The sequence below is a fragment of the Passer domesticus genome, chromosome Z (assembly GCF_036417665.1).
Source record: "Passer domesticus isolate bPasDom1 chromosome Z, bPasDom1.hap1, whole genome shotgun sequence".
NCBI lineage: Eukaryota > Metazoa > Chordata > Aves > Passeriformes > Passeridae > Passer > Passer domesticus.
Genome location: NC_087512.1, coordinates 84,600,489 through 84,614,558, shown reverse-complemented (window position 1 = coordinate 84,614,558; position 14,070 = coordinate 84,600,489). Strand labels below are relative to the sequence as shown.

Sequence of the window (14,070 nt, the reverse complement as noted above, 5' to 3'; positions counted from 1 at the left end):
CTCACATCAGCAGGGGCAATGGCAGTAGCAACAAGCATGCAACAAAACACTACTTATGTGTTATCATGTATACATTTCTCCCATGTCTCTAACCACTTAACTCACACAATTGCTTAATTACAAGCAGAAATTCATGGCTAATGATTAAAAATCTTATCAAGGAAGCACCTTTCTAGCAAAGGCTGCAAAAACTAGAACAAGGCAGAGGCACGTTGTGAGATGAATTCCTGAGAGCTGGCAGAACAATCACATGCCTGTGCTTGGGCATGACAATTTGGCCATTTTGGAACAAGCAGAGATGTGCCAATGGTAGCAGACTGGATCTGTCACCTGCCTTACTGTCAGCCCCTCAGGGACTGTGGTGCTTACCCTAGCAAGGCTCTAAAACTGGCCCTGCAAAGGACAGGAGTCAAAGAAGGATTGAGAAGGCATTTTGGATGCTAGTTAGCAAATTCTCACTTAAATGAGACAGAGAACCTACAGGAATTGCAGCTGACCTTCACACTAGCTGGAGCAGAAGGTTGTTATTAAAGGAACCAGTGACAGGAACAGTGCAGTTATTCAATATAATGGGTCACACAAGCCTATATGTAGTTAAAAATAAAATCTATTACCTGGGAAAATCAGCTCAGATGACTCTACATCACTGAACCTACACTGCACCTCCTCTGGCTGAGCACCATTAAGCCCCACATCCTGCAGCTCTGCCAACCTACTCTAGCAGCTGCTCCCAAAGAATTGGTAACTCCCCAGAAAAGACAGGAGTGCTGTGGCCACACCACTCCGTGCAGATCTGCAGCCAGCAGCGCTGAAGGCTGGCATCAGTGATGGGACACACCTGCAGAGCCTGCTCTGCCCACCCCAGGCACCTGCACAACCTCTGCTTCTGCTGCCACACAGGCAAGCAGTAGCCACCAGCTGGCTCATGCCACCTGGCATTTCTGACTGTGAGGCTCCAAAATGGGAAGGAAATTACAGAAATAGAGTGTCCTGGGAACAGCTTGGTCCCCATGAGTTTGCATGGAGGAGGTCTGAGGTCAGGACATATCCAGTCCCCAGGGCCAACGGCCTCAGTAGTGGGGCAGCTCAGAGGGACAGTGCTGGGAGAAACCAGGTGAGTTCAAGCAAAGCCTGAGTCAGGTGAGTAGAGCCTGGCACAGCCCAGTATGGAGCAATCACCAGGCTCCGCAGAAGGGAGGCTGGGAGCTCCTCCAGCATTTCAGTGCCAACACTTTGCCTTGGCACTCTGCAGGTGATGCAGCCTCCTGTGCTGGGGAGCCTGGTGCTACTTCACTCAGGATCACACCACACCCGCCCCTCAGCACTGTGGCTTCTACCTCAGCACATTTACAGCATGCAACATGTCTCTCCTGAAATACTATTTGTTTTCCTTTTATCTTTTCTTTCTCCCCTGCTCTGAAGACTCACCAGGCACCATTCCTGTCAGTGCTGGAGCGGAGTAGCTGCCCTGTCCAGCAGGAGGGACATGTGGAGGGTATCCTGGGAGGGTTGTACTTGCCAGCTCGCGACCTGAGGAATCAAACCAACAAATCACCACGTGAGCATTGCGACAAGCAGACACGGTTTTACATCTCCCCAAGCACCCAGAACACAGCCATGCATTTGTCATCACTGCTCTGCGAGGACCAGCATGGGATTTCCAGCCTGGCAGGGAGGGCAGGCACAGTTTTGTTTTCTCTATAAGCTGCCACAAAGCTCCAATGAAGTGCAAGACTGGAAGATGAAGAGCAGAGCTCTGCAGGGAGAGGAACACACCCGCCTGAACTCCAGCTGCTCACCCCTACTCCCAGATTCCTCCAAAGCTTAGATTTGTAAAGTCAACACCAGTGAAATGGGAAATAACACAGATCTTAATGACATTTTGCCAGAAAACTCCCTTGAAAATCACATGCAAAGGCTGAGACTGTTTGACATCTACATACAATGTAGGGCATTTGTTTTATCTCTAATTAAAAAAAAAAACCAAGGAACAAACACAAGGCATTGAGACATGAAGGTGCTTTAAAATATAGTTTGTCACAGTGCCAGATGAAGAGTTAAATTTGCAGACATAGCCTGATGCACTGGTCTTTCTTCAGCCACAGAAACATGGGTTTTAGTCAAGTACCCACAGGACTTCCATGAAAACAATCCCACAAAAGCAGGAAGTTGGATGTCTTACATCTGCCCCTGGACCAGGGCTCTGGGCTACCCCCTCTTACTTCACCCTCTCCCACACACATCTCCTGTCACCTTCGAGGACATGTTTCTGCTGGCAGTGCAAAGACAGGAGGTCAGATATCAAGGCTCACAAAGAGCCACAGAAGTGTTTCCTCAGTCATGCCTGGACTCTGCTCCCATGTGGAGGTTCAAGAACAGTCACCATTCCTTCAGGCCACCACAGTGAGGTTTTGGGAAAACCACTGTCAGCTGTGGTCACAAGAGACCCTCCAGAAGAAAAGGATGCTCCTGTGATCTCATCAGGCAGGATCCATCCCTCACCCCAGAGGAGCCCACTCATGGTCTTCTGGGCTCCCATGGCATCCTTGGGCACAACACTTAGCAAAGGACAAGCTGCTTACAAGACACACACAGGTGCTTGATAGCAGTGACCCTGCAACACCACGGCTTGGTCAGCAGCTGGACATAGGCTGTGCAATCCACTGCTAGTGTGAGCTTCACACACACTACCTCAGGCATCACTTTAGTTCATGCACCTGCCCCTTAGACCCACCCCCCTGGCTCTGCCGCCATCTCTACCAGCCTGCCAACCAAGGTCAGGGGAAAATGAAGGGTCCATCAGATCCAAAGCACAGCTCAGAGGTGTGGCACTGCATGAGAGCTTAGCTCTGAAAAGGTGAGTGTACACCTCAGTTAAGAGGAAGAGACTCCAGGCTGCATGAAGCACCTGGCCCTTCTGCTCTTCCAGCCTCTACAGGACAGGGACCACTGTGGCACCAGTCGGCTCCAAGATCCTGTTGGCCCAAAACAGCTCATTAGCAAAAATCAGATTCCTTCCCTAAAAGGCAGCAGGTTGGATCAGCAAAAGTTATGTGACTTTGTTGACTTTAGCACTACTGACCAGAAAAAAACCCACAGGTTCTTGTTTTTCATATTGTGTTCTGTAGGCAATTGTTTTTAAGACAGTGAACTTTTTTCAGGTCTCTAGAACTTGTAGAGATTGAAACTGAACAGAACATTTTTACAAAAGCTGAAACAATTACTTTTAAATTGGTTTTTTTAGTGAAGATTTTGAGCCTCAATTTCATTTTGATCTAAAAATAAAACTTTTAAATCTTACTTTATTCAATATCTTTAAAGAAATGAGACTTCATCTGATGAGACAAGAGACAGGTACACAAGTAATTGCAAATTGTGGCTCACAATCTCTGGGTCACGGCCACAAAGGCTTCCTCCCCCTACCCTCAGATGAAGGGGTGCATGCCAAAACTCTAGTATCGCTGCAGTGATCTCTTAGCACGTGCCCCACTTTCCTCCGCACTCAGTATCTGCAAATCAGGATGCAAGCTGTTCCTCTCAGGCCCTTCCTACAGAATATTTATGGTGCATTCACATCCTAAAAGAATTTAAGGTTCAAAACAATTTATTAATCTGTTCTCAGTGCTAGGGAGAAGTCACATCCCTTACGGAAGGGCATAATGAATTCTAATTATTCAATGCAGGTAGAAAATGGTTATTTTAGATTAAAATGTTCTTCCCTCACCACTGCCCTGTTTCCTTCTCTCCCACACAAAATTAAATGCTTTATGTCACCTCTACAGTCTGGAGAATACAGAAGTACCTGCAGTCTACATAAAGTCAGTCTCAGAAGCTAAGTTCACTGCCAGCACTAGCAGGGACTCAGCTAACGGCTGTCCCTAATGCAGATGAACATTTCACAGGCTGACTGCTGCCATCTAGGAGCCCTCCGGAGACCCAGGAAGGAAATCAGGACTCCTCCCTTCCTTGGTTGAGTGGTGTCACCACAGAATGGCACCACACGTCAGGTCCCAAAGGTGCCTTGACCTGTGGGCAAGCTCCCCCTCCCAAACTGCCCCACACCGACTACACCCCATGCCTCACTTTCGACAGCTGTCGTAAAAACCTTGACATTTACTTCAGTATTTTGAAATATTACAAGTAATTCACTTTCTCCAAAGCCATTGCCACACCCAAAATTACTAGGATCACTGTCAAGGGCACTGAGCAACATAACCATCACAAACAACAGTATAACAAGTAGGACCTCTGCTTCTCAGTCAATAAAGAAATATCACCCATTATCTATTCCACAGGTTTGGGCTGGTTTCCATTACATCCCATTTCCAAATGAAATGTTCTGTCACGTATCAACAAATCTTCCTTGTAGGGTCCCCACAGCCAGGTCTCAGGCAGGGCCTGAGGGGAGGCTGAGGGGGCTGGCCAAAGGTCACCAAGGGCATAGCTGCAAGTGCTGCAATCCAACCTCATCCTACCAATTCCATCCCATTTGCTTTCACCAAAAATGAAAGACTGGAGCATCCCATTCTCTATGACATTTTCTCCCAGTGCTGGCAAGCTTCAGCTGCACTGAAAGAATTAATTGAAGACAAAAAATACTAATCCACCTAGTACAAAAAGAGATTAAGAAGCAGCCTCTGCTCCAGGCTGTTCTGCCTTACTCATACAGGCAAAGCACCCAAGAGAAAATGAACATCTACACTTTAGCAGTGGGCTACACAGACATAGGAACCTAGGTCTCTTCAAGACATATTTTTTCCTGAATGTCTTAGTCCTGTGCTTTTTGAAGGTTATTTTAGATACCTAAAGGTAAAGATACAGCAGAAGCAGCTGTGGGCAGAACTGCCTCCTTGCCTTGTTGGGCTGGTATTGTGCAGGACAGAGCAGCTCAGCTGCCAGCTCCAGCCTACAGAGAAGCTCAACTAGAGCAGAGCCTAGCAGGAATTTCCAAGGTAACCAACAATATTTTTCCAACAACCTCTGCCAACAATTTTAAGCTCCAACTACCAAAATACCTTTCTGAGTCTTTCCTACAGTGGCCTCCCCATGGAGAGGCTGGTAGCCCCAGCAGCATCGGGACCTTCAGTGACATCTGCTGACCTGAAGCTGGCACACCTCCATGACAGAAGAAGCACACAGCAGCTCTAGTGCCCATTCAGCCTGCACCCTGCCATCTCCTTCATCGCATCACTTCCTCCAGACTGCTTCACCAGGCTCCTTCAGGTTCCTGATGAACACCTCCAGGGCAATGCTGACCCAACACTCATCTGGTTTCCAGAGAGAAAATGTCTTAGGGGGAGCACCAATGTTGTCATTGTGGAGAGTGGAGTAAACACCTCTGCTATGGACACCCTCACACAAGTCAAAGGCTCTGCACACAGAAGAGAGTCAACAAATGTCCATCCTTCCATTTTCACTAGGAGCTGGCAACACTCACAGTGAAAGCAAATTATCATTTTGCAAAGAAAGTGTAAATAAGTGATTTTCTTCCATAAAAGAAATGTTTCCACCAGCTACAGGAGAGTTTAGCAGCAGCCCCTGTACAGATGAAGCAAGCAGTGCTTGGGCATCAGCAAATGTCCCTGCTACAGGACAAAAGCGCTGGGGCAGAGAGCAGCCTGCAGCAGCAAAGGACTCCGCTATCCCCAATCCACAGTGAAAAAAAAAAAGAGAGAGCAGTTTAGAAGCATTCCTCAATCCATCTATCTTCTTAAAAAAAATCAAAAGGCGGCAAAGAGCATTTCCAAGTGTGTCTTTGTACACTACTGTGTGTAAACGTGAATCCAATTAACTTCAAATTTAACTACTAATGAAATTATCTCATTTTGCTATCAGCTCAGCTCTCATCCATGGCAGTAATTAACCACTGGGGGTTGTCACTCCCAGACACATGACACAAGGACTCCCCCAAGCTCAGGTGCTTCAAACCCGTGCAGAATTCATTACCCTGACAGTGTGAAAACCCTTCACTTTCAATACCATAGGGCACCAATGCATTTTTTTCCCTTTATCTAACAGATTGTCAGTAACAGTATGAAAGAAATGAGCCCACTGGACACGTAATTAATTACAGCGAAGGATACATCAGAAAATGTACGGGGTTCAGGTGGTGGAAGGGGGCTCACAGAGCCCCTTTGCCACTGTCTCACAACCACCAGCAGGGCTGGTGATTTTCCTCTCCATGACGCACCATGGTCTGCACTGAGGGAAGCCAGGCCTTTGCCCCCTGCCCCATGCTCACAGCAGGTGTGTGATTGCCACTGGCTCAGGAGCATGGTCAAGAATGAGGCAGTTAATGGGGTAATGACACCTCTTCAGAGTCAGGGGTTCAATACCAAGAGGTGAGCAATACTGAGAAGTCAGTCTGGCAGTGTCAGTGAGTCCTCCCACCCTCCTTGCAGGTATCATTACAAGACACCCAACCATCTGAAAAGGCTGCCCATAGTAGCACATGTCCCTCTCTGAAATTACACAAGGCACCACCCAGCACCAGACTGCTTCACCCAGCAGAGACCAGCACTGCCCTAGGCTCCACCTCAGGCATTTCTGCCCAAACCCGATCCCCCACAGACCTGTCCAACAGCACAGATCAGAGCTCTCCCCCCAGACCCACACAGAGGCTACTGCCTCGCCTGACTCTTTGTGTCTTTCCAGAAAACTATTTCCAAAAATGCATGTTTGCATCAGGCAAACTGGTGATGAAGAGATGCTGCCACACCAGCCCACAGAGTTGTGCAATGAGCTGTGCAGGTGCTTCCAAGCACCATCCCATTCAGTCTGGGGTTCTACAGCTCCTTGCCTGGCAGCCTCTGTGCGCAAGGAATCCTTATGCTGGTTTCGTGCAGGGATGCCACGTAGCAGCTGCAGCAGGGCACCAGCAGAATTGATAAACTACTTCCAGAAGGCCTCCCAGATGGATTAACTTGGCTTTTGACTGTGCTCTCTTCAAAATGACCTTGCATGGTCTCTAAGACTCCACATTGTGATGGGAGGAGGATGGCAGCCCTGCTGTGGTCATGTTCCTGGTCCTGTCACATGGCACCTCCCTCGTCCAGTGCCTTCAAACATTGCTGGCAGAGGAAGGGACCTGCCCAGGTGCTGTTCTGCTGCTAGGAGCCCAAAGGACTGCTGGCCCCAGGAGCCTGCACATGTTGCTCTCTCTTTGGTGGGCTTTGGCAGCAGTCCTGCCATACCAGGCACCTGCTACCCCAGATATGAGGAAGCTGTGGTGCCTTACAGGAAGGGTTGCCATTGCTAACACCAGAAAAAAAAAAAGTAATTGGCAGTGATACTTTTTGGGTACTACTTCATCTCTGGGCAACAAGCCCAAATTTCTAGCCTATTTCAGTGAAATTGGTTACCAACACTGACTTTTATTCTGAAAAATCCAGTTCCTACTTATAAAAGTTCTTTTTCTTCTGCCCGGTGAAGAACTTGATCATGCTAAACTGGTTGTTTCAACTCCTACCCCAAAGAAAATGTTTTGGTCAAATGCATAACGCTGTTATCAGGATAAGACCTGATGAGTTCCATCAACTGGCTCTTGCTCCCTTTGCCACCTGGGGATGTGTGTGTATCACCCAGGATGTGCCCAGGGCAGCAGCGTGGGGCGCTGCAGTACCCAGACAAGAGAAAAGCATGTCCTAAAAAAGCTATCTGGTTTTATCACACACAAAATACTGCTCCACAACAGCAGCACACTCATTACTGCCTCGGTCCAAAGGCACTGAGCACATGTCCCAGCATTCAGTCCTGCCCAAAAGTCGCTCAGACTCTGTATCCCATGGATGCCTGCAGCACAGCATTTCATGCCATTCCACTGGGAAAGGAGATGTCACCAGCCCAGGACTCCAACACACTGAATCGCTGCTGTTAATGAATAACTCCCCTCCTGTGCTCATCTTGCTCTATTTGTGGACATCAAACCAGTGTGGTGTGCTTACTGTGATGAGTTACCTCTCCTGCACCTAATTAGAGGCAGATAAAACAGTGGTAACATACAGATCACCTGTAATGATTTTGCTGACTCGATTATTCTTCTGACAATTAGCTCTGGCTGCCAAAGCCTCACAGGAATGTCAAAGTCTACTTCCTACAAAGCAGGTAATGTCACAGGTATGACCATGAAATCAATAATGAGGCACAGCTCTTGCAGAGGGCATTCAGGTCAGACGGAACAGCCCTTAAATTAAACATTGATAAGCAGAACACAATTATCCATCATGTTTAAGTGCCTGCGTGAAATTAGCAGCCAGGGAATGGGAGCAGTGGGGGAAAGATTAGTGGAGGAGGTATTGAAATGCACAGTGTCCACTGTGACTGGGGCTGCAAGGGCTCATGACAGTGGCACCGTAACCTGCTATCAGAGCCATAAAATTCAGATTAAGCACACTGCACGGAAACAGGGGCTGCAGATGTGGGTCTGTTTTTCTCCTCATCTGCAAAGCAGCAGCAGATGTTTACAGGACTCCAAAGCTGCCTTTCATAGCAGGTGTCTCTGTAACACTTTCCATTGACCCAATTACACTTTTAAAAGAGAGCCAGGGCAGGTAAAAGAGAAAGGAAGGAAGACCAATGCTTTCTGTCAGCGCAAAAATACAGTGAAAAAGTATAGATGAATACCCCAGTATGTTTTCTCTGTGATTCCTAAGAAGGAGTTCTGGAGCTACAGAGTGCTCTGCCCTCAGTCCCATCTCCTCTGGACAATCTCATTTGTGCTGCTGCATAGAAGTCCTGCTCCTTCTTCTGTGCAGCAACAGAGGTCTTGAACCCTACAAACAACTCAATACTCCACTTGTCACATACTTTTTAGGGTTGCTAGGATGAGAAAGTTTTTTCTGCAGATCTGAGCTGCACCATCATCCACCTTGGTCTTCTAACACCACCTGGTTCTCTTGTCCCTCCTGTAACATATAAGGTTACAATTCCATGGGTTGACCCCTTCATTCAACACATACACTCAAAATGTATTGGAAGGGACATCTGCATGGAAAATAGGGGAAAATACTCCAGGCAGACAACATCTTTTCAAGAACACACTCTCACCCTAAGTCTTGTGTAGCCAACAACTAGCTACACACTCAAATGCAACTGCATAATTTAGCCTTTCCCTGGCCCATGATAAATGACATCTTCAGGTCTTGCAAGGCTTTGTTGAGCCCAGGTAGGGCTAGCAGGCCCACCAGTGGCTGGGGCAGGGTAAGGGATGGCCTGGGTCTCAGGTGCTCACAGCTCTGCATGTGGAGGGCTGTGGGGAAGTGCGGGTATGCAGGGGATGCATGGCAGAGTGATGGAGACAATCCCACCACATTACATATACACACCACCACAACCTTTATCATCTTTCAAGGGGACACCAAAAGGCAGGGAGGGCAGACGGAGGTGAAGGCAAGGATGATGAGATCTTGTGGGAGGACACGTGACAGTCTGGATCCATTAAATTCCTTTTGTGGGGCCCTTCCCTTCCCACACCTGCCTGGAGAACAGCAGAGGAGCAGCAGGTCACAGGCAGCATGGGGCATCCTGCAGCAGCTGCAGCAGCACCCTGCAGAAGGGGGTTCTTTGGGGAGCTGAGTGTGCCTGGCACAGCCTGCAAATCCCACAAAGGTCCATGTCCCTGCACAGCCACTGCACACCTAAATCCTGGGAACTGTCCCTTACTGAAGAGCACAGCTCCTCCCAAAGCAGGGGCCAAACAGACACACAATGAGGAGGAGGTGGCACACCACAGAGGCCATGTCACCTTTGCCTTTGTGCCAGTGCAGACAAGACCTTTAATAATGAAACCTTTACAATAAGAGACAGAAATGCCCCAACAGCTTGAATTGTGTAAACCTGGAGTTTATGTGAGCAGAGAGCTGTTCATTCAGCATTTCAACTCCAAGAAGTTAATGGGTGTGTATTGAAAAAGTTCTGAAGGTGCTAGAACATTTGATTTTCCTTTCAAAAAGGAAGTTAAATCTCATTGTCAAGGTTAAAATTACTTCGCTATGTAAAATTTAAGATAGTGAGGACTGATACAAAAGGTGTCACAAATAAAGCTGAGATGTGCACACTGCTCTGGGCTGGTTTTACCTTCCTTTGTACTTTCTGTTGTTAAACTTTCTTCAGATCTGGAGTTTTTTAAGGAGGTATTTTCTTTGTCTGTTTGTTGTGGATTTGGTTTTGTTGGGGTTTTTTAATTATGAAATAGACCTGAACAAAGTAAAAATCTTGAATATTTTCACAGTTGTTGGATCTGCAGGGCCCTACCACAGCCAAAAGGATGGACCTTCATGAGCTCAGCAGAGACCCACAGAAAAGGCTACAGAGGCACAAGGACCCAACAGCCTAAGCTTGAATAAACCCCCACTGGTTCCCAATCCAGGGGTCAGTCCCTCCACCAGTGTGGCAGAGAAGCACCTTCACAGATATCAAGGTTAAAGAGCAGGGGAAGGCAGCTCATTCTGGCCCTGGCAGGATGGGATCTTCCATTGGTTGAGATCTCAAACAGGAGTCTCTGTTTACATAACACTGAAATGATGGAGGTCTTCAACTGTGTTTCAGATCTGGTCAAATTTCACTGGAAAACTGCCTGAAATTTGCTGCTCTTCTCCTTCTTATTTCCATGGCTCACAGTGTAAGGCAGGAAGAGCCAAAATTGCAAGAAGTTAGGATGTGGGAACTGCTGAAGCGGTGTGAGGGAAGCCAAGCAAGCTTCCAGAGGTTCTGGAGAATAAATGGAGTAGTGAATGTGGACTGGAAGCACGGATACACAAAGGTGTGTATAGCATGGAGACACACGTGGGCTTGTCCTCCTGCTCTGGTCATTCCACTGGTGCCAACTATACTGATCTGCAGTTCTCACTGTTTCAGAAGGGATTCACTGCACAGCAAGTGCTCTCCTCAGCAATTTGCATTAGTTAGAAAATGACATCAGGTGTTGCCTACAAAGGCAAAAAACTCCATGTGTCTACTTATCTGAGAGACTAGTTAGCCTCCTCCTGTCAAACTGACATGTTTAAAGCAGAGAGAAAAGAAATCCCACATAAAAAGAATGGGCTTACCATCATGGCAGGTCTTAGCCTACAAAATGCTATTTTTTGGTTAAGTGCCATTCATCATGTGGTGTAATTTACAAGCAGCATTGAAATAAAACTTTCAAATAGAAATGATAAAACCAACTTTAAAGAGTTCAGAATGAAATAAATGCAAAAGAAACCAAAATCAAAAGCCAAAGTATAAAATAACAATTCCAAAATAAAATACCTCTTCCTGCTAAAATGTACAAAGTGCCAGTTTGGCTGTTTTTCTGCTGTTGAGTATCATGCTTCTGCATTTCATATCACCTCACATCTTAGATCTGAACAGCCTTTCACACCTCACAACCACTGCCAAATTAAAGAAGGGTTTTTTTCGTTGTCTTATTTCTAAAATGTACTCTAGCCAGCATGCTACATGCAGTGAATGAAAGAAATAGGAGAATTAAACCACGCAATGAAACAGCTTTCTGACGAATAAAGCTATGGAGATTTTAGGCTCCATTTACTCCTCAATCTAATTTTGCCCTCCAATGCACATTATGTCTGAAATGGGATCTCTTGTGGTTTGATCAGTGCTCTTAACGCATGCAGAAGCAACATATTCCCTTTATTGTTGTTTTCCTTCTGCAGCACAGCAATACTTCTAATAAGAGCAGCACAGCAGGCTTGGTGAGACTGTCTCCACAGTAATCACTGTGCTGCTGGAAAGATGCAGGATGACCAAGAGGATCAGCAGCATGAAAAGTTTGTGGTCTGGGGGATCCCTGTTCATGTAAATACACAGCTAGATGCCAAACACCCCAGAAAAATCATTAGGGGTTACCAAGAGATATTTAAATAAAACACTTTATCTTTTCTTCTTTTCCACTGTTTGGATTTTTACAAATGCCAGAAGGTATTTTCTAGCTTCTCTTTGCAATCAAGAAGTCTAGAAGGAAACTACCATCAGTATGTCAAGAACTATGAACGCCTCTCACTGTAATAGGACTCCAGACAACTTCTTGAAGCTACAAGAGAAAAACCAAACAGTAGGACCTGTAGTATGAAAAGTAGCATTGTTAGCATTTTACTGTGGTGGTATGGATGCTCCCAAAAACAAATGGATATGTATGGGATGTATGGGGAGAGGTGGCTGGCCTCCAACCTCTGCCTCATCACAAAACGGAAATCCAGACCTTTTCCAATCCCACAAGTTCAGCCCATTTAACAAACATTTAACAGTTACGAAAAGGGACATGCCAGCCCTGAGGAGTAGTCCTGCACATTACTGGGGTCCACAGCCTTGATTCAGGCTGGTAGCTGCGCTGGGAACAGAGATGCTGCTCCCAAGGGAGAGCCTCCTTCAGCAGCCCTCAGATCTTCAGGATTCATCCCACAGACCTGGCTAAAAGACCTTGCTGTCCATGGACAACTCAGAGGGCTCATACCAGGCCGTGCAGTCACCTCTGGGACCTTCCCAGGCACCAGGAAAGTGTGTGAGGAAAAATGGACATGGCCTGTGAACCGCCAGCTGCCACTATGGTCACTTCATGGAGGGCACCTGAGAATGCCAATGACCTGACACCCATCCACTGTGAGTGGGCTGCCACTACCTTAGATATGCTGTGCTGTGCTTGCTGTGATATGGACTGCACCAAAAACCCTACTGGTACAGGTGCTGCTCCAGAGCATCTGTATGATACATGATCTGTATGATATGATATGATATGATATGATATGATATGATATGATACTATATGATACGATATTATACTATATTATACAATATTGTACGATATTACACAATATGACACAATATGACACAATACATTTTGTCATATCAGGAGGGGCAGGGCAGCCTACCTCCTCCTCTCAGCCTGGCAGCTGGGATGACACTGCACCCAGGTCTGAGAGCTACACAGGGTAGCCTGGAGAAGATACTAGAATGCAGGCAAGCCTTCAGGCTGCAGAGCCCTGGATCCCTGCCATGTCCTGGTTGGCTGGGATGATCCCCAGCTTCATGATTCCCAGCCATGTGTGGGAAAGCAAGTAAGCTGATCCAGCCAAGCAACCAGGAGAGAGGGAGGACATGGCTTTCCAGGGACCTTGCAAAGGACAGCAGTGACATCCAGAGGGCTTTTGGGACCAGCAAGAGCAGAAGGAGAAGCCCAGACAGCACGCAACCCTGCCTCAGTGGGAATCCCTTCGGTCCCAAACCACAGCCTTGCACCCCTTGCCAGCACTCAAGGCCTGATGATGCTCTGGCAGGTCACGTCACTGCTAGGGGCCATGGTGTGTCCAGCCAGGCTCCGTGCAGTGCTGCTGTGCTGGGCTGCCAGTGCTCAGCCAGATGCCAGGCAGGGCTTCACTGTCCCGCCTGCTCCTATGCAGACAGACACCTGCCCGTGCAGGGGAGCCCTGTCAGTGCTGACATGGGTGAACACAACCCTGCTGGTGCATCCAGAAATGGGAAGACAAGAGTGCATTAACAACTGGTTATTCAGCTTGCTGCATAAGCACAGAGGAAAAGAAAATCCAACCGCTTCCACCAGTCTGTTTTGCAGTGACGTTAAACCATTAAACCCGCACTGTAATTTTTCATCTTACAAAGATCAATATTTATGATCTGCATCTGGAATTCATCTGAGATGGAGGCATTTCCAATCCAAGCATCATTGCTAATGTCATGAGTGGTTTTCTGCTCCTCACGGAACAAATATGTACACCCTCAATTTTTACATCTTAATTAGGGTTCAACAATGTACAAGTCAACAACCTATATGCCATTTTTCTGCTATTTAATTAATGTTTTTTTGTCCTGAAATAAGATGAAAAGCTGAAGTCAGGCACTTTACCTAGATTCTGTGATGGAAATAGTGAAGCTATGGAAATGTTGACACGCTGGGGTTTCAGTATTTTCCACCAAATATTCTCAGTTGTCAAGTTTGAAATGTTTTACTCCCTTTAGATGAAGAAACCTGAAACATCTCATTTGAAATCACTTTGAGACAAAATTGCATTTTTCATCTGCCCCATCAAGCAGCAGAACAAAATTAGTATTTCCAAGTCC

General features: G+C 46.9%; 1 protein-coding gene across 1 annotated transcript in view; it reads right to left on the bottom strand.

Moving 5' to 3' along the window:
- The window catches only part of PAX5 (paired box 5), a 134,969-nt gene that overhangs the window by 36,471 nt on the left and 84,428 nt on the right, over positions 1-14,070 (bottom strand). The window contains exon 8 of the mRNA XM_064404305.1: positions 1,429-1,530. Coding sequence (XP_064260375.1) covers positions 1,429-1,530 — 102 coding nt within the window. The remainder of the gene's footprint in view (positions 1-1,428; positions 1,531-14,070) is intronic.